Source organism: Vanellus vanellus (genome assembly GCF_965231255.1).
Source record: "Vanellus vanellus genome assembly, chromosome: 1".
Taxonomy (NCBI): domain Eukaryota; kingdom Metazoa; phylum Chordata; class Aves; order Charadriiformes; family Charadriidae; genus Vanellus; species Vanellus vanellus.
In genome coordinates, this window is record NC_138905.1 from 162,512,786 (window position 1) to 162,537,346 (window position 24,561).

Below are 24,561 nucleotides of genomic sequence, written 5' to 3' on the forward strand. Positions count from 1 at the left end.
TTTGTTGAGTCGCTCACACCGAAATCACAAGAGATGCGTTTTTCCAAATGACTCGAGCTGTGTGCTGCCAGGGGGGTGGCAGGGAGCAGGGGACGGGCCTTTCACAGGCCCTACGGGTGCTGCTCCTGCTATCGATAAGCTGCAAGTTTCACGTCTGTTTTTATTCCAAGGGAGAGGGCGCGAGCTCGTGAGGTGCCGCGGAAATGGCTGTTGCGGAGGCCGTGTTCCCGCCCGTCAACCTCACCTCCAGCAACCAGAGCAGCTGCAACGTGCACAACCACCACTTCTCTGCCAAAGTCACCTTCTCCCTCTTCTACACCGCTCTGCTGCTGTTCGGCGCCTGCGGGAACATCCTGGCGCTCTGCATCACCTTCCAGCGCAGGAAGAAGAAACTCAACTCCACTGACCTCTACCTGGTGAACTTGGCCCTCTCTGATGCCCTCTTCACCCTGGCACTGCCGGGCAGGATCGCCTACTACATCTTGGAGTTTGACTGGCCCTTCGGGGACTGGTTCTGCCGGGTCACAGCCTTCATTTTCTACATGAACACCTATGTGGGCATCTACTTCATGACCTGCGTGAGCGTGGATCGCTACATCGCTGTGGTACGCACCAGGCACCCCGGCAGGATCCGGAAGATGAGCCGTGCCAGGGGCGTCTGTGTCCTCATCTGGTCCTTGGTGTTCCTGCAGACAGCGCCGCTGCTTCTGCGGCCCATGACGCGGAGGATGGGGGACAAGCTGACGTGCATGGAATACTTCAACTTCGAGGAGATCCCCAAGCTGCCCTATCTGCTCCTGGGGGCCTGCGTGCTCGGCTTCTTCCTGCCCGTGGGCATCATCTTGGTGTGTTACGTGAGGATCAACCTCAAGCTCTGTCAGACGGCCAAAGAGAACCCACTGACGGTGAAGAATGGGCACCACCGCCGAGCCTTCACTGTCATCCTGGTGGTATTGCTGGCTGTCCTTCTCTGCTTCAGCCCCTACCACCTCAACATCGTCCAGTTCATGGTCAGGAAGATCCTTTACCAGCCATCCTGCCGCGAGCAGCAAGCCTTCAAGATGTCCCTGCAAGTCACCGTGGCATTCATGAACCTCAACTGCTGCATCGACCCCATCATCTACTTCTTTGCCTTCCGGGGCTACAAGCGGAGGCTGCTCCGCATCTTCAGGAACAGCGGCTCCATGGCCACCTCCTCCACTGCCAAGACCCCCTCCGAGAGCAACAGCAACAGCCAGCCTCCTGGCTCCGTCTCTGTCTAGTGGTACGACCTCCTTGCTTTTGCTCCGGCCTGCAGCTTATGGACCATCCCCGACGGCAGGAGCTGGAGCCGGGCTGCAGAGCCGGACCAGCACCTCCAACAGGCTTCATCGCTCCCCTGCCTGGAGCTGGGGCCTCTCGCAAAGCCAACCCGACCAGGACACAGCCCCTGCCTGGCTCTGCACGCCTGGCTCTGTGCTCAGCACTGCTGGACCCGCTGTCCTGGAGCACGGAGGGACTCATTTTCATCCCAACCCCAGAGCAGGCAGCTCGTGCAACCACTCTGGCTGGCGAACACTGCTGGGGGTTTCCCAGCACTGCACCGCACCGGCCTCCCACGCCTGTCCTGCATCACTTGCGGGGCCGGTGGTGGCTGTTGGTAACCACTGTGCCTATCCCTGTCTCCCTGTTCCCATCCCCTGCGCTGCCCCCGGAGCGCTGGGGCAGTATCCCTGTGGGGCTTGGGGTGTCTGGCACGGAGCGCACAGACTCAGGGCATTTCAGGAACTGGCTGGGATGCTACTTCCATGCAGAAAGTCACCTACAGCTCTTTCCTGGCACTGACAAACGCAGCTCCGCTCTCCCCCTGCCCAGCATCCTGCTCCTGCGCCCGGGCACCGTGCGGGCCCGTGTGCGGTAAGCGCGGGGTGCGTGGAGACTGCTGGAAAAGCTGTTCTTCAAGGGAGGAGGACGAGGACATGAATCTGCAAAGCTCCCAGGAGTGCCGCTGCCTGCCTCAGCCACTTGGGTGGCTGCTCCTTCCCCAGGGTGCCCTTCCTCACAGCCGATGGCGCTGTGGTCACGCCGGGACCTCTCACCAGGAAGGGGATGCTGGGGCTGGCCTGGCTCGCAGCTTGGCTGGAAGGCTGCAAACCCGCCCTGAGGGCGAAACCTTCCCATCCCTCATTTACTTGAAAGGAGTGGAGGAAAGGGGACAAGGGGACAAGGACTGAGGGTGGCCTTATGTGACCTTGACTGACCTTTGCTTGAACCCAGCGCCCTGATGAGTCTGGGAGCATCGCTAAGGGCACGTTATGCGTGATGATCACCAGAGCGAGAGAAGGAGCCCTGAGACTGTTGGGTTCCCGTTGACGTTTGAGCCTGTGCAATGAGGAGAAAATTGGCAGGAGCGAGGACCTCCTTGGCTCTTTTCTGAAGTCACTGGGACTACGATAAAAAAACACACGTGGGATTTCCTGGGATGGCTGCTCTTACATTTGAGGTCGGAAGGGACAGAGACACTCACAGAGACATGAAGAGTAGAAAAAAAGCAGCTTTATTTTGCCAAAAAGTATAACTGAAGAAGTTTCATGAACTGACACTTTTGATTCTTACAAATCATTCTTTAAGATAATAACCTTTCTTTATGGCTAGAAAGTTAGTAATAGCGTCACGTGCAGCCCTTTACTGTTCAAATACGCATGAATGAGCTTTTGGGTGACGATGGTTTTACTTATGGTACGGGTAACTGTAGTATCCTGAAGGCTGACTATGAGGGATGCCTAAAATAATTCAAGTGGGAAAGGGACTCCAGTAGGTCCTTTCAGGAGGTTATCTGAGCCCTCCTCAAAGCAGGTCTAACCTCAGTGCTGTCCTGAAGAGTGCCTGTGTCCTAAAAAGCATGTTACAACGGACAAGGAGGAGCTGGTGTGCAATAATATTAGGATATAAATGGTGTGAACACCCTACAGGAGCCTGGCCTGGCTGGCAGGTGCTGTACAGTTCTGGTGCACTGTTAATTTACCAAAGAAGTGTTGGCTGGAAGGGACTTCTCTGCATCGTCTCATCTGACAGTTTACTCAAAGCAGGACTGTGGCTGGCACGATGTCAGGCTGGCCATGGCTTCGTCTAGCTCAGGCTTGGAAACTCCAGGCAAGGAGGTTCCCCCCACTGAGGTGACGGTTCCCATGCTGCATCGCCCTCCGGATGTAAACCTTTCCCCCACTCTTCAGTCTGAACCTCCCCATCCACAGCCGGCGGCTGTCGCCCCTAATATCACCCGCGTGTGCCAAGAACAGCTTGGCTCCGCCATCATCCCATTGCCATATGACTGTGGTGGGGGCTGCCAGGAGAGCCATGGTACGGAGCCACGGGTCTTGGGGTGAGCCTCCACCTGAATGCTGGATCTGCAGCGGTGGCCAACCCTCCTTCTCAACATCAAGGCGCAGAGATGCTCTACCAGGCTGGAGCCTACGGCAGAGGCAAAGACAAACACGTGATAAAGGCTTCTCGGGGAAAGAGGGAGTACATACACAGCCACACAAACATAAATGGGGGGCTCGGCGCAGCCTCCGCGGCGCAGCTCTGCACAGAAGAGAGGGGCAACGCCGGTTCCCGCCGAAAGAGGGAGCTGAAACCTTTACTTGGGGTTAAAAATAACGCCCACGAATCTAAAAAAACAAAACTAGATGCAGCTGGTGCTTCCCCCCCCCCTCCCCCCCCCATCTCCTGCCACATAGGAACACGGTGCATTCGAGAAGGAGGGTGGTTGTGAAGCGTACGGTGAGCACACGCCAGCGCGCCGGGATCCCCGATGGCGTTCCAGGTAGAGAGTTATTACTGCACGGTACACAGGTATTTCGTATTTCTTACTTCACCCTGGACTGCAGCCTATTGCCATACTGTCTTCTAAGAAGGGAAAAAAATCATTTTTATCCAAGGGCAGCAGGTACATTTCTTACGGTCACACACTACTACTGTTCCTGTGTACAGACTATATATGTCTGTGGTGCCAACTGAGATTTCCTTAGCAAACTCCTGCTGTGTGACCCTTGTGGCCCAAAACCTCTTGCAAGACAAACGCCTCTAACACTGTGTATTTCAGGTTTCCCCTCAGCTTCTGCGAAAGGGTGATCAGCTCATGCACAGAATCACAGAATGGTCAGGGTCGGAAGGGACCTCTGGAGATCATCTAGTCCAACCCCCCTGCCAGAGCAGGGTCACCTACAGCAGGTTGCACAGGACGGCATCCAGGCAGGTTTTGAGTGTCTCCAGAGTGGGAGACTCCACCACCTCTCTGAGCAGCTTGTGCCAGTGCTCTGCCACCCTCAAAGTAAAGAAGTTCCTCCTCATGTTTAGATGGAACTTCCTATGCTCAAGTTTGTGCCCGTTATCTCTTGTTCTATCCCTGGGCACCACTGAAAAATGACTGTTCCCATCCCCCTGGCACCCTCCCTTTAAGTATCTATAAGCATTGATAAGATCCCCCCTCAGTCTTCTTTCCTCCAGACTAAAAAGCCCCAAGTCTCTCAGCCTTTCCTCATAAGAAAGAAAGAAATCGCATGGAGTGCAGAAAGCGGGCAGAGTCTCTGCAGAGGACCTGCCTATCCGACAAGCCAGATCTTGATGGCGAGTGCATGGAGCTCGAACAGCACCGCCTCTTTCCCTTAGCAGTGGTTCCAAACTTCATGCTTTCAACTAAAAGCATACATTTCCAGGAGAGTGCTGGGGGACAACAGCTCCTAGCTGCAGTTAGACATCACCAGTTGGTAAACTCCCTGCGCTGTACAACACACCTCTTCAGCCTGTGCTTCAAATTGTCCTCAGTTGAAGCTATTGCATGTCGCGACATCCATCTTTGTAAGCCAGTAAAATATTGTCATGTAAAAATGCACGTATCTACTTAAAATAAAAGCTTCTCACTGCCAAGTAACAAGCCCCGGTGTGACTGTTCGGGCCAGGTGATGTGGGCAACTGTTTTCTTCTCGGAGGAGCACGCGTGCCTCTCCCCCCCCAAAAGCAACACCAATGCTCAGAAGCGATGAGAGGCGAGCTCTCCACCCACCTCCTTTACGCAGGACACTTGTTTCCCCAGGAAGGTGGTGTGCTCCCATGGCACCATGGAGATTTATAAATAACCTTGCATGGGAAGAGTGATGAGACCTGTGAGGAGCTGCGTCCTTTTTTGGAGTGGGTCTCTCTGCTGTTGGGATGGGGTGCCAGGAGACGAGTCAGGTTGGTAGGACTGACTGTGCTTTGAAAACCAGAAACATACGCTTTCTTGCATACTCTGCTGACTCCAGGGTTTGCTGCACCGCCGAGTCGCTTGGGATTACAGTTTTCTTTCTCACTTACATGTACCATCTCGTGCAAAACTGACCAAATAAAATGGCAGGATTCCTCTATCAGACACCCCTGGAAGAAGAGTGGCGTTTCAGTACAAGATTAGCCACGATATTGCCTATTTGCATTTTCTGCACAGAACCTCTCTGAATTCTTTCAAAACCGAACAAGGCACAATGTAACATCCCGTCCCCCTCCTCTCACCCTGTCTTTTCTTTCTGCCCTCTGCAGTCTATCTTCTACTTTGCTCCTTTTCTCTAAACCCTTTGTTCCACTCGGTTCCACCTCCCCAATCTCCCTCAAGTCCTCTCCTTTGCTAATCTTACATTTATGATCCCGACTTAACTCCAGGCCAAATCCTGCTTTTGGTTCAGCCTCAATCCTGAAATTTTTCACCCGCTTTTGAAGTACGTATATTCCTGCTTTCTCCAACGCTGCCGTTCAAGTTTGCAAACAGTCCTCCAGAAACACGCGTGAACCCAGCTAACTTATCGTTTCCTCTTAGAACTCTCCTTTGCAAAAAATCAAATGGCAGCAGCTGACCGACCCATATGCTGACATTCTCCCCAGTTGCACCCATTCATCACCAGGTGGTACTGTTCCTCTGCTCCCATCATCGGTTCCTTGTCTTAGATTTGGGCTGAAAACTATTGGTAGCACGTATCCTCCTTGAGTTTCAATTAAGAGCAGACTTTCTATGGTGAAAGCATCCTTTTATATATGGAAACAGGAGGAATGTAATCCTACCAAAAATCAAATGAAATCCAGTATGTCTTAAATAAGCACATATACAGTAAAATATGCATATATGTGTGCATATATAAACACATAAATGCTTGTGTGTTCATAGAATCAGAGAATGGTTTAGGTTGGAAAGGACCTTGAAAATCATCGAGTTCCAACCCCCCTGCCATGGGCAGGGACAGCTTCCACTAGACCAGGTTGCCCAAGGCCACATCCAGCCTGGCCTCGAACACCTCCAGGGATGGGGCCTCAACAACCTCTCTGGGCAACCTGTTCCAGTGCCTTACCACCCTCAAAGGGAAAAACTTCTTCCTAATGTTCAATCTGAACCTGCCCTCTTCCAGTTTATAGCCATTCCCCCTCGTCCTATCGCTACATGCCCTAGTAAAAAGTCCTTCCCCAGCTCTCCTGTAGGCCCCCTTTAGGGACTGGAAGGCCGCAATAAGATCTCCGCAGAGCCTTCTCTTCTCCAGGCTGAACAGCCCTGACTCTTTCAGCCTCTCCTCATAGGAGAGGTGCTCCAGCCCTTGGATCATCCTTGTGGCTCTCCTCTGGACACGCTCCAGCTGGTCCATGTCCTTCTTCTGTTGGGGACTCCAGAGCTGGATTCAGTACTCCAGGTGGGGTCTCACGAGAGTGGAGTAGAGGGGCAGAATCACCTCCTTTGACCTGGTGGCCATGCTTCTCCTGATGCAGCCCAGGATACGGTTGGCCTTCTGGGCTGCGATCGCACACTGCTGGGTCATGTTGAGCTTCTCGTCAATCAGCACCCCCAGGTCCTTCTCCTCAGGAGTGCCCTCCAGCCATTCCCTGCCGAGCCTGTATTTGTGCTTGGGATTGCCCCGACCCAGATGTAAGACCTTGCACTTGGTCTTGTTGAACTGCATGAGGTTGGCTTGGGCCCACCTCTCCAGCCTGTCCAGGTCCCTCTGGATGGCATCCCTCCCCTCCAGTGTGTCTACCTCCCCAAACAGCTCGGTATCATTGGCAAACTTGCTGAGGGTGCATTCGACCCCACTGTCCATGTTGTCGACAAAGACGTTGAACAGTACAGGCCCCAGTACCGACCCCTGAGGAACGCCACTCGTCACTGCTCTCCACTTGGACATCGAGCCGTTGACTGCAACTCTTTGAGCGTGACCGTCCAGCCAGTTCTTTATCCACCGAGTGGTCCATTTGTCAAATCCATGTCTCTTCAATTTAGAGACCAGGATATCGTGTGGGACAGTGTCAAACGCTTTGCACAAATCCAAGTAGATGACATCAGTTGGTCTTCCCTTGTCCACTGCCACTGTAAACCCTTCGTAGAAGGCCACCAAATTTGTCAGGCATGACTTGCCCTTGGTGAAGCCATGTTGGCTGTCACCAATCACCTCCTTTTTTTCTACGCGCCTCAGCAGAGTTTCCAGGAGGATCTGCTCCATCATCTTGCCAGGCACAGAGGTGAGACTGACTGGCCTGTAGTTCCCTGGGTCTTCCTTGTTTCCTTTTTTGAAAATAGGGATTATGTTTCCCCTTTTCCAGTCAGCAGGAACCTCGCCAGACCACCACGACTTCTCAAATATGATGGCTAGCGGCTTAGCGATCTCATCTGCTAGCTCCCTCAGGACCAGCAGATGTATCTCATCAGGTCCCATGGACTTGTGCACCTTCAGATTCCTCAGGTGGTCTCGCACTTGATCTTCATCTACAGTGGGTGGTTCTCCATTTTCCCAATCCTCGCCTTTGCATTCTGTGTCAAGGGTAGTGTGGCTGCATCTTTTGTCCTTGCCAGTGAAGACTGAAGCAAAAAAGTCATTGAGTACCTCAGCTCTGCCTCTGTTCTGGGTAACCAGTTCTTGTGTTTCCTTCTGGAGAGGGCCCACAGTTTCCCTAGTCTTTCTTTTCTCGCTGCCATACTTAAAGAAGGATTTTTTGTTTGTCTTAATGTCCCTGGCCAGATTTAATTCTATCTGGGCTTTAGCTTGTCTAACCCGATCCCTGGCTGCTCAAACTATTCCTCTGTATTCCTCCCAGGCTACCCAGCCCTGTTTCCACTCCCTATAGGCCTCCTTTTTCCTTTTGGTCATGTCCAGGAGCTCTTTGTTCATCCATGCAGGCCTCCTGGCTTTTCTGCCTTCCTTCCTCTTTGTAGGGATGCATTGTTCCTGAGCTTGGAGGAGGCAGTCCTTGAATATTAACCAACTTTCTTGGGCCCCTCTTCCCTCCAGCGCTTCATCCCATGGCACCGCACCAAGCAGATTCTTCAAGAGGCCAAAGTTAGCTCTCCCAAAGTCAAGGGTGGTCACCCTGCTGCGCACCTTCCTCAGTGCCTCAAGGATCTTGAACTCGACCATTTCATGGTCGCTACAGCCCAGGCTACCCTTGAGTTTGACACTGTCTACCAGTCCCTCCTTGGTAAGAACAAGGTCCAGCATAGCTCCTCTCCTCGTTGGCTCCTCAACCACTTGGAGAAGGAAGTTGTCCTCAATGCAATCCAAGAACCTCCTGGATTGTCTATGCCTGTCTGTGTTACCCTTCCAACAGATGTCGGGGTGGTTGAAGTCACCCATGAGAACCAGGGTCTGTGAATGTGATGCTGTCCCTATCTGTTTATAGAGGACTTCATCCACTTGGTCTTCTTGGTCAGGTGGCCTGTAGCAGACCCCTACTGTAATGCCCCCTGCTCCCGACTTCCCTTTAATCCCGACCCATGTGACTCTCCTAATTAAACAGTATTTAGACTCGTTTATATAAAATACTTAGGATTATGGCTACCCAGTTAAAGACAGCTAATCTCATTTAGGCTTTTCTTGTGGAAGAACACATGCAATAAATTAATTGCACTTATGTATCAAGAATCCCCATTGGTTGAAATTAATACTGTGCATTTATTTATCCTCAAACAGATGCAGTTCCCCTACAACATGGCAGCTGGAGTTCTGAGTATTTCAAATTTGTGTGCCTTTGCAACTGCATGTACTCCAAATACACGTCTTTGAGACATGGGAGTCTTTGAATACAGACTTTTAATTTTCTTCAACAAACTCTTTGCTCCAGTTAAATTCATCAAACGAACACAAATATTCTCACTCACTCTCTGTATATATACATATGCATACACACATATATATGCATATACATATATACGCACGCAAACAGGAGCCAAACATGTTGCCATTCGCCCTGTACCTTGCAATATGTTTTGCTTGCTTGTTCTTCTGTTTCACACAAAAATAACGAGACCTTTTCTCCATCACATGTTCACAAAGGCACTGACAAGTGTTAGATAGCGCAGGCTGATACATGAACCAACAGTGACAGTCTGTGTACTCACATGAGTAGCACGCAACCTTTAACACTTGTTTTGGGAGAGGAAAACTGTTTTGGTAGGTACGGAGCCCCATCATTTCTGCATCTCAGCAAAAAGTTAAGGCTGGAGAACCCGGTGGCTTATCAGGCAGGTTTCCACAAATACAAACCTCCCTGTGGGTGTATTTCAAAGTGTCACATAACCGTCTAGGAAAGTCCCCAATAAATTACTCCAATGTTGTCTCAAAAGACAACATTCCCAGTCTAGTAGACAAAATCTAATAGCAGAACTACTTTTACCTCAAAACACCAGATCTTAGCTTTACCAAAACCAGCATGAATTTCCTAGACACTTAAAATCCTCTCTGGAGAAAAGTATTCTGTATTCCCTCACTGCCTAAAAAATATTGTTGGGTCATACACAAAATAGAGACCATGTGATGAGACATTCAAAACCATATTGGACAAACACTGCGTAGGCTGTAAAAAACATGCTCCTCACATTCACAGAAATAGTCCATGAAAGTTTCACCGTCAAGTGGAAACCAATTTGTTTTCCAGCTCTAACATGTCAATCTTTCTTCTATGGTTCTTGCACGAAACAGGAACTGTGTTCAATGGCATCCGAGACCCCTCCTTTTACCACTTCTTTTTTTTTTTTTTTTTAATTGGAAATCACAACCCTGGAAGCATTTTCAGCACAAACCGTTCTCACGGATGTCAAGGGGAGTTTTCAACTGATATCACCAAGACCTGAATTTTACCCTTTATGTTTGACCACGTTTTGTGAAATGCCCAGCAAAATGGGGTTTTCCAAACAACTGTGACATTTGGATACCCCTTTCTCAGATAATAGTGAGAAAGGATTTAGACTTGGAGAATATCCACTTACATGTCCTCGATGCCACTCGACATGTTTTAAAATTCCAAGGAATAAATGCTCTTTCTGCTTGTCCCTAGAGCAGGGCAATGTCTGAAAGGGCAGAGGTCATATTTCATTTACCTTGGGCTAGGTGGACCTTTATTTCCTACAGACAAAATTTGACTTCTGAAGTAATTCACTAGTCTTTATTGCTATTTTTGAGAAAATATTTGTGAAGGAAGAATCTGTATGTTTCAAAATTAAAACCTGTACTTGTTTCAAAACATTTAACTAGTTTACAAATACAAATTATTGTAGGGCTTTTATTCTTACATACACCCTTTCCTTTGTAAGACAGCAGGTTTCCAGAGTTCTCTGGGTACAGAAATGCCTCTAGCCTACACACACACAGAACCACTCAGCTTCACACAAACAAAACCTTTCAATTAAAAAGCAGACCCAGCCTAAATAATGTGGTCATAGCAGCAAGCCAAACCCTGAAGGAGGTTATCAAAGCCCAGGAAAACACACAGTCATTCCAAAACCCCCTAATTTCACCCATTGGAAAATACTAAAAAATACATACAGGACATTGACTTTATTAAAAATTATGCCATGTGCCAAAAGGTGCACTAATTTGATGTCATTTCTGGGTAAGGAACTTAATGCCTGAAGGACTTTTTTCAGTTTTATCAGTCAATTAAAAGAAAAAAAAAAAAAAAAACAAACCGTATCTTCCTCTCCCTAAATCTTGTCCTGCAATTTCCAAGTATAATTTCCAGGCCAAGTGAGACTGTGCAGGTCAGTACTTTGGTACACACACATTCATCTGGATGTTCAAAACATCCTACTCTCTCCTGTATTCTTTCACCTCCTCCCCTTTGCATCTGCTATTGCTTTTGTTATGCTTTTGATGACCTATATCTTATTCTAAATATACGTATGTATTAAATATGCCTGCATGTATATAAATAGACACATACATACACACAATGTACAAACAAAAGTACGTACAGAAACATACATTCAATGCTTGAGATACGTGTAGATTGGTTTCATGGAGTCACAGTTTGGAATCTTGTATTACTTCAGCTTGGTTTTATAGTGATGTTCACCTCTCTCCAGCCCACCTCCTCAAACTCCAAAGGTGCTAATACTGAGCACTTCTGAGAGTCAAGCCAAGTAAGCTTATTTATCAATCTAAACTTCAAAACCAATATTGTATTACCTTGGTGTTAGAGTCCTGTTACCTCCTGTGTTAGCCTGAATCACCCTTAAGGTTAATATTCCAGTCTGTGATCAACAGTAAGTTGCTTCCGACAGTAAGGGTTCAGCAAATGCAGGGTCATCCACATCTCTGACAGTAGAAAACTAGAACTATATATATAAAAGTTAGCTTTTTGTCATTTTCTTTTAAGACAGTATGTAGCCCGCTCAAAAAATGAAACCAGCCCTTAGGACACTAAGCATACACCCATCGTTACATTCTGTGTGAATTAGACATGGAAGTCATTCAAATCATTTCAGTTCTGATCTTATTGTATCATTTGATTCACCTTTATTGCTTCTAGTGAATATCTTCATTACCTGTATCTGAACAGCAATTCACTCAATTTGTAAAAATTTAAATTTACAGTGGTCACTTACCACAGCTTGCAATATGCACATGAATTTTCTTGCACCCTATCTGTGTATTATGTGCTGAATGACAACTTTTATTTAAAAAGAAATTCAAGAAATAAAATATTACAGACATTAATAAAACTTTCTGAAGAATGACATAATAGTCCCATAAACCTTTACTGAGTTGAAAATGAAGTGATCTTCAAACCTCTTATTACTGTAATCAAAAATCAAGTACTGTAAAATAACATGTAAGCTAGGGAAATTAGGCTGGTAAATGAAGAAAATGCGATTTTTCTTGACAGGTAAATCTAGTTGTTGTGGTTGTTGGAGCTTCTTCTCCTACTCATTAAGTCTGATAATATGTGTAACAAGGATTTACAAGAAAAAAAACCCACCTACTTTATTTTTAAAATAAATTTAGGTGATATCCAGTAATATGTAGAAACTAAAGTTACTTTGAAAAGGATAACTAGATTAGAAACCACCAAGTGATCTGAAGGCTCGGGAACAGTTCACGTCATTCATTAACATCACTCTGAATCACCAGTCACACGGAGCCAGTTTCTTTTTTCTGACGCTCTTGCAGGGACGACCTTCATAAGTCTGTCCAGCAGGTGGCTTTGATCCCCTTTCAGACGTGTACAAACCCATCAAGTGAAGTCCCTTCACACAGAAAACCATCAGTGCTGCAGTAGAAAATTAGTGGCTACATTTAAGTCATTATTTGAAGCTCTCAGAGCTTCTAGAGCATCTCCCCTGGAAAATCCCATTTCCATAAGTCGTGCAACCTGGAAAAGAAATAACACCTCTTTAAAACCAGAGCTTTATTCACACTATGTGAGTGTTAGTCATGTTAACAGTGTCAGAGATCACTTTTCCACTGATCAGGCTGTTCAAAAGCTTACCTTTCCAGACAGTAAGCAAGCACAGCTACGCACCGCCACAAAGACTTATCTGGGACAGCATGCTTGAAAACATTTCCACAGACAAGAGATGACTGCTAGTTAATTCAAAACGCACTGTTTGCTGAAAATGCCACACCTGTATTTTCCTAGCTGGCCTAGTTTTGGAAAAAGATTAAAATAGAAAGTATGGCACCACACATGACAACTACAATCTAAATATTCTCAAAACAGTGTGAGTCAATGACATTTGATGGAAGAATTACCTGGAAAAGGGCATATTAAGACAGTGATTTTGGTAATCATTAATCACTTGACTGTCCCTCTTTATAATATCATGTACTCGGCACCTAACCTTTTTCCTCTGTGCTAACAGATACTCAAATTACCATACGTAAAAAGCAACGTAGGTATAACCAGATTTAATCTAAATTGACTAAATTCCAATCTGAAGTATATTTAACATATACAATTCTCAACTACGTATGACTGAAAATCACCATATAACTAATTCCATTTTATAGTTAATCTTCCAGAGAGGGGAAAAACAAGGCGTGGGAGGGGGGAGGAGGAGGGCAGCAGACAGCAGCACGTAAAATTAACTGTGGCCATCGGTAGCATAAAGCATTCCCCATCCTGCTCCAAATGGCCTGTGACCGGACACCACAGATCCTGAACCTTGAAGTTCTGGGCTACAGAAGCTGTCTGGGAGCTACCACTGCTCCTCTTCTGCTTGTACAGACTCTGCAGCAGCAGAACGCAGCTGAGCAGGAACGCATCAGAGGCTGTTTACATCTCAGGAGGCCTCTTCCCAGGGTGCAAGAGCAACGTGCGATAGTGTTGAAAGTACTTCAAATGCCTTTTAAAAGAAAGGTGCCATTAAAAGCAACCTCCCTTTCCTCTAAGACACCTCCAGAACTTTCAGGATTTTTCATCTTCTCTGCTTTGGCAGCTTACTGAGAAATACACTACTGCCAAATATGCCCAGAGGTGGGTGTCCCCATTCTCTTAATCTAAATACAATGTTACAAAATGTTTGAAAATGTTTGCCTTGGCTGTCACAGTATCAAATACAGTACCGATCATTTTGTGCATTTCCCTCTTTCCCCCCCTTACAACCCAATGTTGGTTTCTCACCTTCTTGTAGAGAGGAATGAATTGCTATGTTTGACACCGCTGCAACAATAGTGCAACTTCAAATAGGATGTCATAACCCGTAACTTTCTAAAGTTTCCTCTGTCTGATTTTTCATCTAAGACTCTGTTTCTTATGAGAAAAAGGGCACGCAGTGGAATAAAAGCTAACCACAGAAATAAATTTCAGAAGAAAGTTTTTTACTGTAGTTGCCATGAATTCTAACCTTAAGAAGTGGTGGATGGAATTGTAATGTTGCCAGTGAGCATCATGGGAAACAGACTGTAACAATAAAAAGCTCTTTTCATCTGAGTGTATTTTAACCACAGGAACTGAATCCAGCTCCAGGAAACAGAGATGTATACTGGTAACGGTAATTTAAGGTGCCAAAAAGCCCACAAGAAATGCAGAGATTTTTGTACCAAAAGCATTGCAACTGCTTGCAAATTTTAATCTGAAGAGTGGAAGAAAACCTTTTATTTCTGCCATTCTAAGACAGCTTGTGCAGGTATTAGCGTAGTACTGAGAAATCAAAGGTGCTTAGATTACTTTTTTCTTTGCAGGGTAACTAGACAGCATTGCAAATGACAGCAATCGGGTGAGCTGTACAACTTCAATGCATGAGGAGATATAAGCATATATTGCTTTCATAAATCTGGGCCTAAAGGCTTTGGGTAAGAATCCAGCACAAGTCAGACTAATAACCATTTCATTAGTTCCAGCCCAACAATAAAAGTTCCCACAAGCAGAATCTGTCAATACAACAAACAAACAAATCAACCCAGCAGGTAAACCTTTCATTCACCCCATACCTGGCACTGCGTGGCTTTCAGGCTGGCCAAAACTAAGTTTCTGTGTTTCTGGGTCTCAGAAGGTGTTCTTTTGTGGGGGGTTGTTTTGCTTTGGGTTGGTTTTTTTTTTTTGGTTTTTTTTTTTTTTGGTTGGGTTTTGTGCTTTTTTTTTGTTGTTTGTTTGGTTTTTTCTACTTTTTGGATGTACCCCAGCAGGTTTGCAGTTAAAACCACCAGTGCAGTTACAGTTTTGAACATTTTGAAAATAATCTAACACTGAAATAAAACTAGATATCAGATCATAGCAAAGATTTGTTTGGGATGATCTCATTTTAAACTAACTAGAAATGACAGCATGGTGCTACCAAGTGTTGATTTATCTCCCAGAAAAAAGGAAAGAAAAAATCACCCTTGAAAGCTACTCTCGTTCAAGGGTAGCAGAGACCTCAGACTGTAATATGGCCAAATGTAGCTGACTGCAGACAGGCTACAAGCTGGAGAACCTCGTTGCATGCAATAAATCCTGAATACAGAAATAAAACTAATCTTGAATTCTTAAATTTCCTATTAAATCATCCTCTCTTTTGAGAATAAAACTATCAACAAAAGTCTAAAAGACTACAACTATACAGTAAGTCTAAATGTCTAGTTGGTAGAAAAGACACAATCTTCTCTGTGGCATCAGTATGTGAAATCAGTGAACCCCATTATTGAGGGAAATATCCAAGTTTTACACCAAGTGTGTGTTGCAGTCTACAGCTGGCATAACATTTTTATTTCCAAAAAATTACATGACTGAATTGGAAACTTAAGCTGGAGACCTCAGTGAAAGAAAACTTGCATGTCTACAAGACAAATAATGAAATCTGTCATTCTTGCTTCTTTGAAACATTTATTTTATCAGATTTTAATAGCCCCCACTAGTGAAACTAATCTTTAAATACAAAAGACAGTTACACATAAAAGCAGAAACTCCCAAGTTTATCTGTAAGTCTGATTTAGATGGCAATGACAATTCGCTGTCTGTATTGTGACTGTTATCTGATATTCTAATTTATGCTGCTACAGAGAATGTTTAAGAAATTGTGTCAACAGATGATAAAATAACAGTAGAGGTAATTCCTAACCATTTTTTTAATGCTATTTTAAAATAGAGAAAAGTTTACCTGCTCTTCAGAAACCTCGGTAGGTGGAGGTGTGTCTTGTTCAGATGGGCGATGATCTTGATAATTTGCATTATGTCTATGACGTAAAGGAGGAAACAGTCTATTCCAGTTAATCATCCCACCCTGAAACCAGACATTGCTGTCAGACTTTGCAAAAAGAACTACAGATATTTTTAAAGACAAAGGTCATCCATCCCACATAATGTGAAAGGCAAAAGTTGAGTAAACTACATTTTAAAAAACAAAAACTGCTGCACAGTCTCTTATGAAGTCAAAACTGGGACTGGTTACTGCTTTATTAGTTATTAGAAGTAATCACTGTAAATTAAGGAAGAGTGCTAATAGGAGGAGGAAAGGATGTTTCACACCCATTGTGAAAGATTTGATTTAGTAGAGGGCTAGATTTCTGAGGCTGAAGGTGCTGCTCTCTCTGCCAAGAGGGATTTGCCTGGCAAGAGACGCAACAGCGGGTCCCGCAAGTGCTTTGCAAGACTGCCGCAGGAGTCAACCAGGGAAAAAAAAAATGAAAAAAAATAAGTTGAGGGGAAAAGCAAAAAAGGATTCTCAGTGCATCAGCAAAACCACATCAGGAAACTCGGAACAAGTCCAACCTTCAGGATTGTGATTTCCATGTAAGTCATTAATTCTGTGACATCAATGTGACTGTTACAGACACACAGACCACCTCACCTAACTTCTGCATATTCAATACCATTGCAAAATCTGGCCATATTCCAGTGTCAAAACATTTTGTAACTACATAGTAATAATACAGATACACAGCAGTAACGTATGGTATAAATCACAGAACTGAAACTTCCCTTCCAACAGCCAAGCTGCAAGTCTTGTAATAATAAGATGTTTACAACATAAAGTACAAATACTAAAGTACAAGCTTTATAATAAACCAGAAATAATCCACCTTCATTTTATCATCTTAAACAAACATTTTTTAAGGGATTTCGTATCACACCAAAACCACAGGCCCTGCAAGCAGGAAAGAAGGGCAAACCCCAAATCTCTCTTTTCTGTACAATTTGTTCAAACATCTTTTGCAGCTTGTATTGCCCTTTTCCTCCTCCCCTACTCCCTCTGTTACTATGGAGAAGATCTCCCCTCCCTTTCTGTATATATAGGACATGGACTTCCTTCCTCTAGTTGCTCTATTTTAGTTATATATTGTCGTTTCTCAGAAGACCTTCCTCTTAAGAGAGTTTTTTCTTTTCTCTCTCTGTGAAGGCTCTTCCTGCCTTTATGTACCCCTAGAGCATTAAACGCTGTCTGCTCAATCACAACAGCAGCAACTAAACCTGTTCCTAGACAAAAAAAAAAAATAATTTATTTAGTTTTCTTGCCCTTTCCTTTGTTTTCTTCCTTTCTCTCCAGAGTAGACCCAACCACCCCAGACACCACAGGGGGCAGTACAATAGCACATTTTAAAAACAAAGCATTTGGGGAGTCATGAGATTTGGAACGCTAGCTTGTAAAGTATCCCAGTTCCTTATATACTACAGCCCATTTTTCCCTGTGAAGATGTGCAATAGCTAGGAGTCATCATCGGTTTTCAAGACAATGTCCACTCTTAGTGATTTCGAATTTTAAAAAATGATTACGTATCTACATTTCTATTTTTTGCACGGTATACAACATTTGATTACAAGTCATGAGGTTTTAACCAAAAGATTCTGTATAACCTTGCGTTAGCCAAACAGCATAGTGTAGTAAAAAGGAGAAACATAGAGAGGGATCTCGGACCTACTGACACTACCGCACTACTCTGTGGTCTCGGAAAATCACAAGTCCTGTACTTCTCCATCTATAATTTCCCCCAGCTCAGAATTACTTTAAGTTTTAATTAATTAACTTTGAATTTCCAAAAGTCTACTAAGTTCTATAGTTCAGCAAGAACGCTGCACTAATGCTGCTTTGCCTGTTTTTATTCTTTTGAAAAGACCTGAGGGGGAGAAAATAATGCTTCCAAGGGTCATTCATATTAAATTGGCAAACTGAAAAATGCTTACAGGACTATGACGCATTTTTTTTGTCAGAAGTCATATAGAATAGTGTGCATGAAATATAAATTCTACAATAAATGAATTAATTTAGCAGTATTCCAGTGTATCTCGACTGAAATAAACACACTTTTCCAGCTGTGCCCTCAGCTTCACTACTGAACCAAACTATTCCAGTTTGGTTTGGCATCTTCTCTGTCATGTGCGTTGGCACATAACAATACGAAGAGACTTGTTTACCTCCTTACCCTAAACTGACAATGCATTTTAACTTAATGCATACAGAATGCATTACTTCAGTAGAAAAAAACGCAGATTCCTTACTAAGTTAACTATTTAGTTTCGAAGGTTTACAGCAGGTATCTTGATAAACTATAGATACAGACTGATGTATTCAGAAGAGTTCCATGTGAAGACTACTAACCCCTTCCCAGAAATAAGAAACTAGGCAAATTAGATCAAAATAGTTGTGAAGAGATTTTTTTCAGATGCCCTCAAAATATTTCAATTACCTTTGAAAACTGTGACAAACATCACCCGTCAGTTCTTAACTATATGAATGAAGTAACAATATCCAACATACAACAAGTATTAAAGGCTGAAACCCTTAATGGTATTTGAACACTGATGATTAAGACTAATCCTAACATTATGGTCCACTTCTCATCTGTATATTACCTTACAAACTGCACCAAAACCAGGCACATCAGGCTTCTTTACCTTGACTGTAAGAAAATTGTTTCCCCTCACAGACTTGCCTCTAACTACATGATGGACACGCACAAAGTCAGGCTCAAAAAAGCAGAGATTCAGGGAACTGCAGCAGGAACTATGAGACTGGTACTGGGGCCAATCCCATAGAATAAAGGTACGGAAGAATTAGGAAGTGTAGCTAATGTCTTGGATCCACAGAAGATGGAGAGCAAGGCTATGGATTTCCAGTATGGATGGTGACTGCGTAAAGACTTTCAGACAACCTTAACTATCACAGCAGAAATAATTTTAATTTGACCCAAAGCAAACAGCAAAAAATGTTTTAAACTAAGTAAACATTGCAGATTCCAGTTAAAAAAATGTGCAGAAGGAGATTTCCAGACCAGTATTCCACCTTGCTTATGGAAATTATTTTGCAGACCTCCCCTTTGTAATTTTATGACTGTGCTAACACACTTACGCTGTGAGAAGTCAGGAAGATTTCACATGAAGATATCCAATCTGACGAATTTATTTACGTGATGCCTCTAAACCATCTGAGAGTCCCTCCCGGGGAATCAACAAACAATATTTATGCATTTTAGAATATACTTGAGGCCTGCCACCAGCACCCACCAGCACAGATGAGCTCATACCCATCTCCTTAGCCTCCACAGGGGCCTTGTCTCAGGTAACACAGCTCTCTGGAATGGTTCAAAACAGAGGCAGAAAAGGAGACAATAATTAAGCAGTGAGGATGATCCAGGGTCCAGTATGTAAGCTCCTTTCCTGCGCAGCACCTTCAGTGATAACTGTCTGCCAGTTTAATCTGTTAAATGAAATCCAGGCAGTTCTTCCACGATTCTGGTTTGTTGTAAAAAGAATTAAGTTTAATACTAAGTGGTTTGGGGGCTGAGACTTAACATGACTCAGGACTAGGTAAGGAGGATTCATGAAACCTCTTACGTCCAGAGCCAGTCTTAACAACTGACAGACTCAGGCTATCTTGCACCTAGATTCTCTCAGGTGACATTTTTCTTGGTCCTGATCCTTAGTTGTCGGGGAGCAGCAAGAGCAAGTGCTGCTCCAAGAGGTTTCTGTCCACAACACAGTCTTCCACACGTCATCAGGAAAAACACTTGACAAAAAGACTGCTTCATTAATTAGTTGACTAGAAGGGTGATGAACAAACCTAAGAAAGGCCTATAAGCCTTTCCCTCTCCATTACTCCTAAGTTTGTAATTTTTTAATAGAAGAAAAATTCAGTTTCCTCTGGTTTTAGCAGTGCAAAGACTGGCTGAAGTGGTTGATTGTAAATTCTTTGTTACTGCCTGATAGGAGACAAAAATACCAAGGAGACCATTTTATTGGTCTCCAATAAATCACTACTAGAAATGGACTAGAAGAACACCAGGGATGTTGGAACATCTGTTACAGGAAGACAACAAACTAGTCACAAGTTTAGACAACCAAAGAATGAGATTTAAGAACAGACTGGATTAAAGAAATGGGAAAATGGCAGCTCTTCCTGACAGAAAAGGTTCTAAGGAAATGCCATATTGATGACTTATTCTTGGATAGCTGCCAGGGCTTTACGTACTGAAGTTGTGCCTTATGAGGTCACATCCTTGATGTCTTTTTTTTGGTTTGGGTTGTGGTTTGGTTTTGTTTGGTTTTTTTTTTTTTTTATGGTGTCTGGAACAATACTGTTTAGAAGGAAAGGAGTAGCCTCCTTCCCTACAGAATAAGGAAGAGATATTCATACCAGTCTAGAGCTAGTAAATGTCTCTGATTGTAGAGCTTGTTAAAACCCCAGTTATGCCATTTCTTTTCACGTAATCTCCTTCCTCTCTTTTTGAAAAGGCATCTCTACCTGCTTCCTATATATATACCTGCTCCATGGCATATTTTGTAAAAGCACTTCTTATCCAAAGCTTGACAATTAAGAATGTTGTATTATGGACAATTAACAAATATCCAGTTAAATAGCCGTCACATCTGCATGTATTTTAATTAGACTAATTTAAAAAGAAATGAAATAAAATGCTTCACAAAAGTCCTCTTGAAAGTGATGCATGTGGTTAAGATATTTTGATAATGTTATCTCATATATATGGTTAATGCCAACTTGCCATCTGTTTGCACAAACAGGAAGCACCTCCTGATATCTGTCCTGTTCACCTTTTCTTAACATAACAACCACAAAGAAAAAAAAAAAAAAAGGAAATTGCTTCGCATTTCACCTTTTAAAGTAACATTTTTAAAGTTTGCTACTATGCATAGGAGCCATTACTTAGTACAGACATAAATATTGTCTTGCTTCTTTCATATAAAGCTTCATTTAAAAAAATGCACTGAAAGCAAGAAACACATTTACTTTTCAGAGATAATTTTTTATACATATTATTGACTGCAAAGTACACATACTGATGATATAAACAAAGAAAAAGCATAACTATGAATGACACAACAATATCTCCTGCCCTGAACATTGCGTAAGACAGATCAGTGGCAATGGTGAAATCTCCAGTAGACTTATTCAAATGTCCAGCCTGCCTCTTTTCTGCAAGGACAAAACTTTTCATTTTTTTTTGGTTGGGCTTTTTTTTTTTTTTTTTCACTTTAATAACTTCCTTCTTTTGAAAGGGGGTAGAAAGGTAACAGTATTAGCGTTGTGAGCATCATTCTTAATGACGGAAAGAATTTTTCATCAAGTAAAGCACTCCAGCAATTTCTAATGATATTCCAATTTCCTCTGGAAATTTATCCTACAGACAAGTCTCTTCAGCCAAAAGTCTCTGTCTCCAACTCTTAGTTGTTGCATCCTGAACTTTGATGCCTGCACCGTCCCAGAGGAGCTCACGTGTCACAGAAGTTCAGAAATCCACATGTGGTCTTTTCTGAAGCCTGATCAGCTACTTCCTTTGAAATCTAGAAGGAACACCTTAATCTCGCTTCTGAAGATGCCTGAGAGACAATGGAAGGAATTTCAGCACAGGCATGATGCTTTCATAGTAGCAGAAGCAGAAATGCCAAGGGGCCGGCAGTATCTGCTCCTTGGAGGTGAGGTGGGAATGGCCGCTTCTGCTACAAGGGAGGTGCAGAGAGTTGTGAACGCTTCCTTGCATACTCATGCATACCCAAGCACTTGGCCTTGCAGACCACTGCTTGTCACACAACAGGAACGGGTGCTGTTATTTGACTCAGACACAGGACTGGCTGGCAGCAAGTGAAGAGCTGCGTAGGGGCTCCCAAAAACTGGCGGTTGGCTCAGAACACTGAAAGAGTTGGACTACTCTGCATTTAACCTGTTACAGTAAGGGTAAATACTTATTCTGTACCAAACTGTGCATCACAGTAACACTCACTTTTCAGCACTGTTGTGACGCAGTAATTCAGCCAGAAAGCGATGGATCACTGTGCCAAGAAAAAAGTTGAAAGATGGCATTTTTGAGAACTGATGTTATTAATTTTTCTAACGTTAGGGAAGTGTGGATCAGGATTCTCAGACTTTATTTGCACTAATAAGCGGGAATTTGGATCTTCCCTAGACAGTAAAGGCAGGTCTTCCACCACCTTTTCAAAGCACTTCCTTTTCCAACTTCCCAGCTTCACTCTTGCTCTTCATCCAAACTGGGCTCTTGCTGGCACTGTGACATCACAGATATGGTCATGGATACATCAGCTGTGAAAACGCATCAATGTCATGCTATTGGCAGTGGGGCTTGTCAGTTTTTCCCCACAGAAATCTCAGGTATATATTGGAAACTAAGTTCCCATTATTAGAAATGAATCTTTATAAGCGAGTGCATTCTCAGACGTGAAGCTGTCAACTGTAATCACCACCTGAATTGTAGAGCTGTTTTTATGTTGGGCACTCAACACTTGCTAAGTGAGATAATTGGTTTGCAAATGAGATAATCAGTATGTGAAATACTGAAGGCAGGTCCACCAGCATGAACACTAAGTGTGTAGTTGAAAAAATAACGTTAGCTCCATTTTAGACATTTTATACAAAACAGAGACAGTTCTAACCCTCTTTGGATGTTGACTGGTGACAGCGAACTGTTATTAAAGCATGATGATTAGATAATCCTTCAATTCACCTCCTGTGCACAAACCTTTTCAAAGAGGAATAAGTAGAGGCTGAAACAAAAGTGAGAAACCAGAGTTCCAAAATTGTTTTGATTTGACAAGCTGAGATAACAATCACTGGGCACAAAGACAACTCAAACCCAAATTCTCCAACATACTAGCATAAACAGATACTTGGGTATATAAAGGGCTAGTCTATGATGATGCAGGGGAAAAAACAGATTAGCATCCCATTTTGGGAGGTAAAGATTCAAGTTCTGTCTTAGGTTGCAAATAGGAGGGGCTTCCACTTGTTGACATCCCAAAGTCAATAAACAAGGTGTTTCAACCACTGCAACACTATTTGGCAAAACTTTTGTATCTATTGTGCCTCTTAAAATAGTGCATTAGGGAACAATTGGTGACCTGGACTGCAATTGTTATGTGCTAATATCAGAGTTCTAATCAGAAAACCTGAAGAGTGAGATGGACCACTTAATATCTGAACTACATGCTTCTTGGTTACTATTTCCATGCTATGGAAGATGACATAAGGAAGAAGAAATGGCCTCCCATCAAGACTCTTGCAGTGCAGACTGGAAAGACAACAGAAGCAGTCCTGGAATCCAATAACCGACCAGCCCCCAAGCTGGATGCTTTGTTTACCCCATGGTCAATGCTAGAAATCAACAGACAGGTACAGCTAAAAAGAAACTTGCCTTCTGTAAAAAGGAATTGATCAGGCAACAGAGAATTAAATACTCTGGAAATGCTTGGGGAGATTTGTACTCCAAGAGCTTTCTTATGGGGAACTACCTCAAGTTAAATTGTCAGAGGAAGAGAATATAGAACAATCACATAGGAGAATAAACACTCTATTTCTCAAAAAAAATATTTGCTTTGAAATATAAAATAGTATTGAGTCTGAACTCAAAGAACTTCTTTATCCTATTGTTACCCTACATATAGTTGTCTTTGGAGTCTATGGCAAGGTTGCTAAAGGCTGTTTCTATTCAGTTATGTCACAAAATCCCAAAGTAGCCTTAGATAACAGACTAGTTGGCATGGAAACCTAATTAGAGAAAAAGACTGCATAACACTTGGCTGAAAATCTCAGCCATTTATTCAGGTAAAGCAATCTGGTAGATTCCTTCTTGACAATAATATCTATGTATGTGGAACAATATGAACAAGCTGCTTCTATCCAAAGTCCTGGCTGTGACAGTAAGAGCTGATATGGACCCAGCAATGTATAAAGGTTGCAGGTGGTCTTCAAGGTTCACAATGTCTGTTTGAAGGACCTGTTGCTGGTAGTCAAACTTCTGAAATTGTTCAAGAAGACTTTCACAAAGTGGCATCTCTCAGTGCCAGTGGAAGAGCTAAAGAAAATGCTGAGGTCTGGTTCTTAAACTTCTTTGAGAGGGCAGAAATGGACTGCCTGGGAGTATATGCACCCAGGGATTTTTTTCTTCTACCATTGTGAATGAGGATAACACTCCTGAGGAGGAATTCTTGTGGCAGGAAAGTCTTTGCACCATTAATTATTTTTTTTTTTCCCCAAGGACAGGAGCTTACCACTTAGATATAACCAGAAAGTAAATCAGCAATCTAGTCTTACAGTCCTTAGTTGACAAAACGTGAAACTTGCACATTTCTCAGGATATGAGACTCCCCATAACAATAAAGACCCTCAGTATGCCTACTCACAGAGCACCTCTCCAGTGTCCCAGGAGAAAGACATCTAATGAATGAACAATTAAAGGAAGTCACATTGTTATAGAAGTCTGGTCTCTGCAAGTAGAAAAATCTTATATAGAGATACCATGTGATATGAATCAAAAAGAGAGTCTGGCCTCACTGAAAAGTAATGGCAGCTGGAATAGAAGAACAAAAAGACAGGAGGGAAAAGACAAAGTAAGCTTAAAGTGGAAGATGGGGCAGAAA

The 24,561-nt window shown here is 43.6% G+C and overlaps 2 protein-coding genes across 2 annotated transcripts in view; one reads left to right on the forward strand and one right to left on the reverse strand.

Moving 5' to 3' along the window:
- Positions 1-203: 203 nt before the first annotated feature.
- On the forward strand, positions 204-1,262 carry LOC309675567 (G-protein coupled receptor 183-like; the record flags this gene model as incomplete). The annotated part of the gene is made up of 1 exon (XM_082487894.1): positions 204-1,262. One exon carries the CDS (start codon positions 204-206, stop codon positions 1,260-1,262), a length of 1,059 nt encoding a protein of 352 aa, XP_082344020.1.
- Positions 1,263-11,710: 10,448 nt separating this feature from the next.
- Positions 11,711-24,561, reverse strand: part of UBAC2 (UBA domain containing 2) — a 103,503-nt gene continuing 90,652 nt past the window's right edge. The window contains exons 8-9 of the mRNA XM_082493980.1: positions 15,839-15,961; positions 11,711-12,633 (exon numbers count right to left, since the gene is read on the reverse strand). Coding sequence (XP_082350106.1) covers positions 12,526-12,633; positions 15,839-15,961 — 231 coding nt within the window. The 3' untranslated portion in view covers positions 11,711-12,525. The remainder of the gene's footprint in view (positions 12,634-15,838; positions 15,962-24,561) is intronic.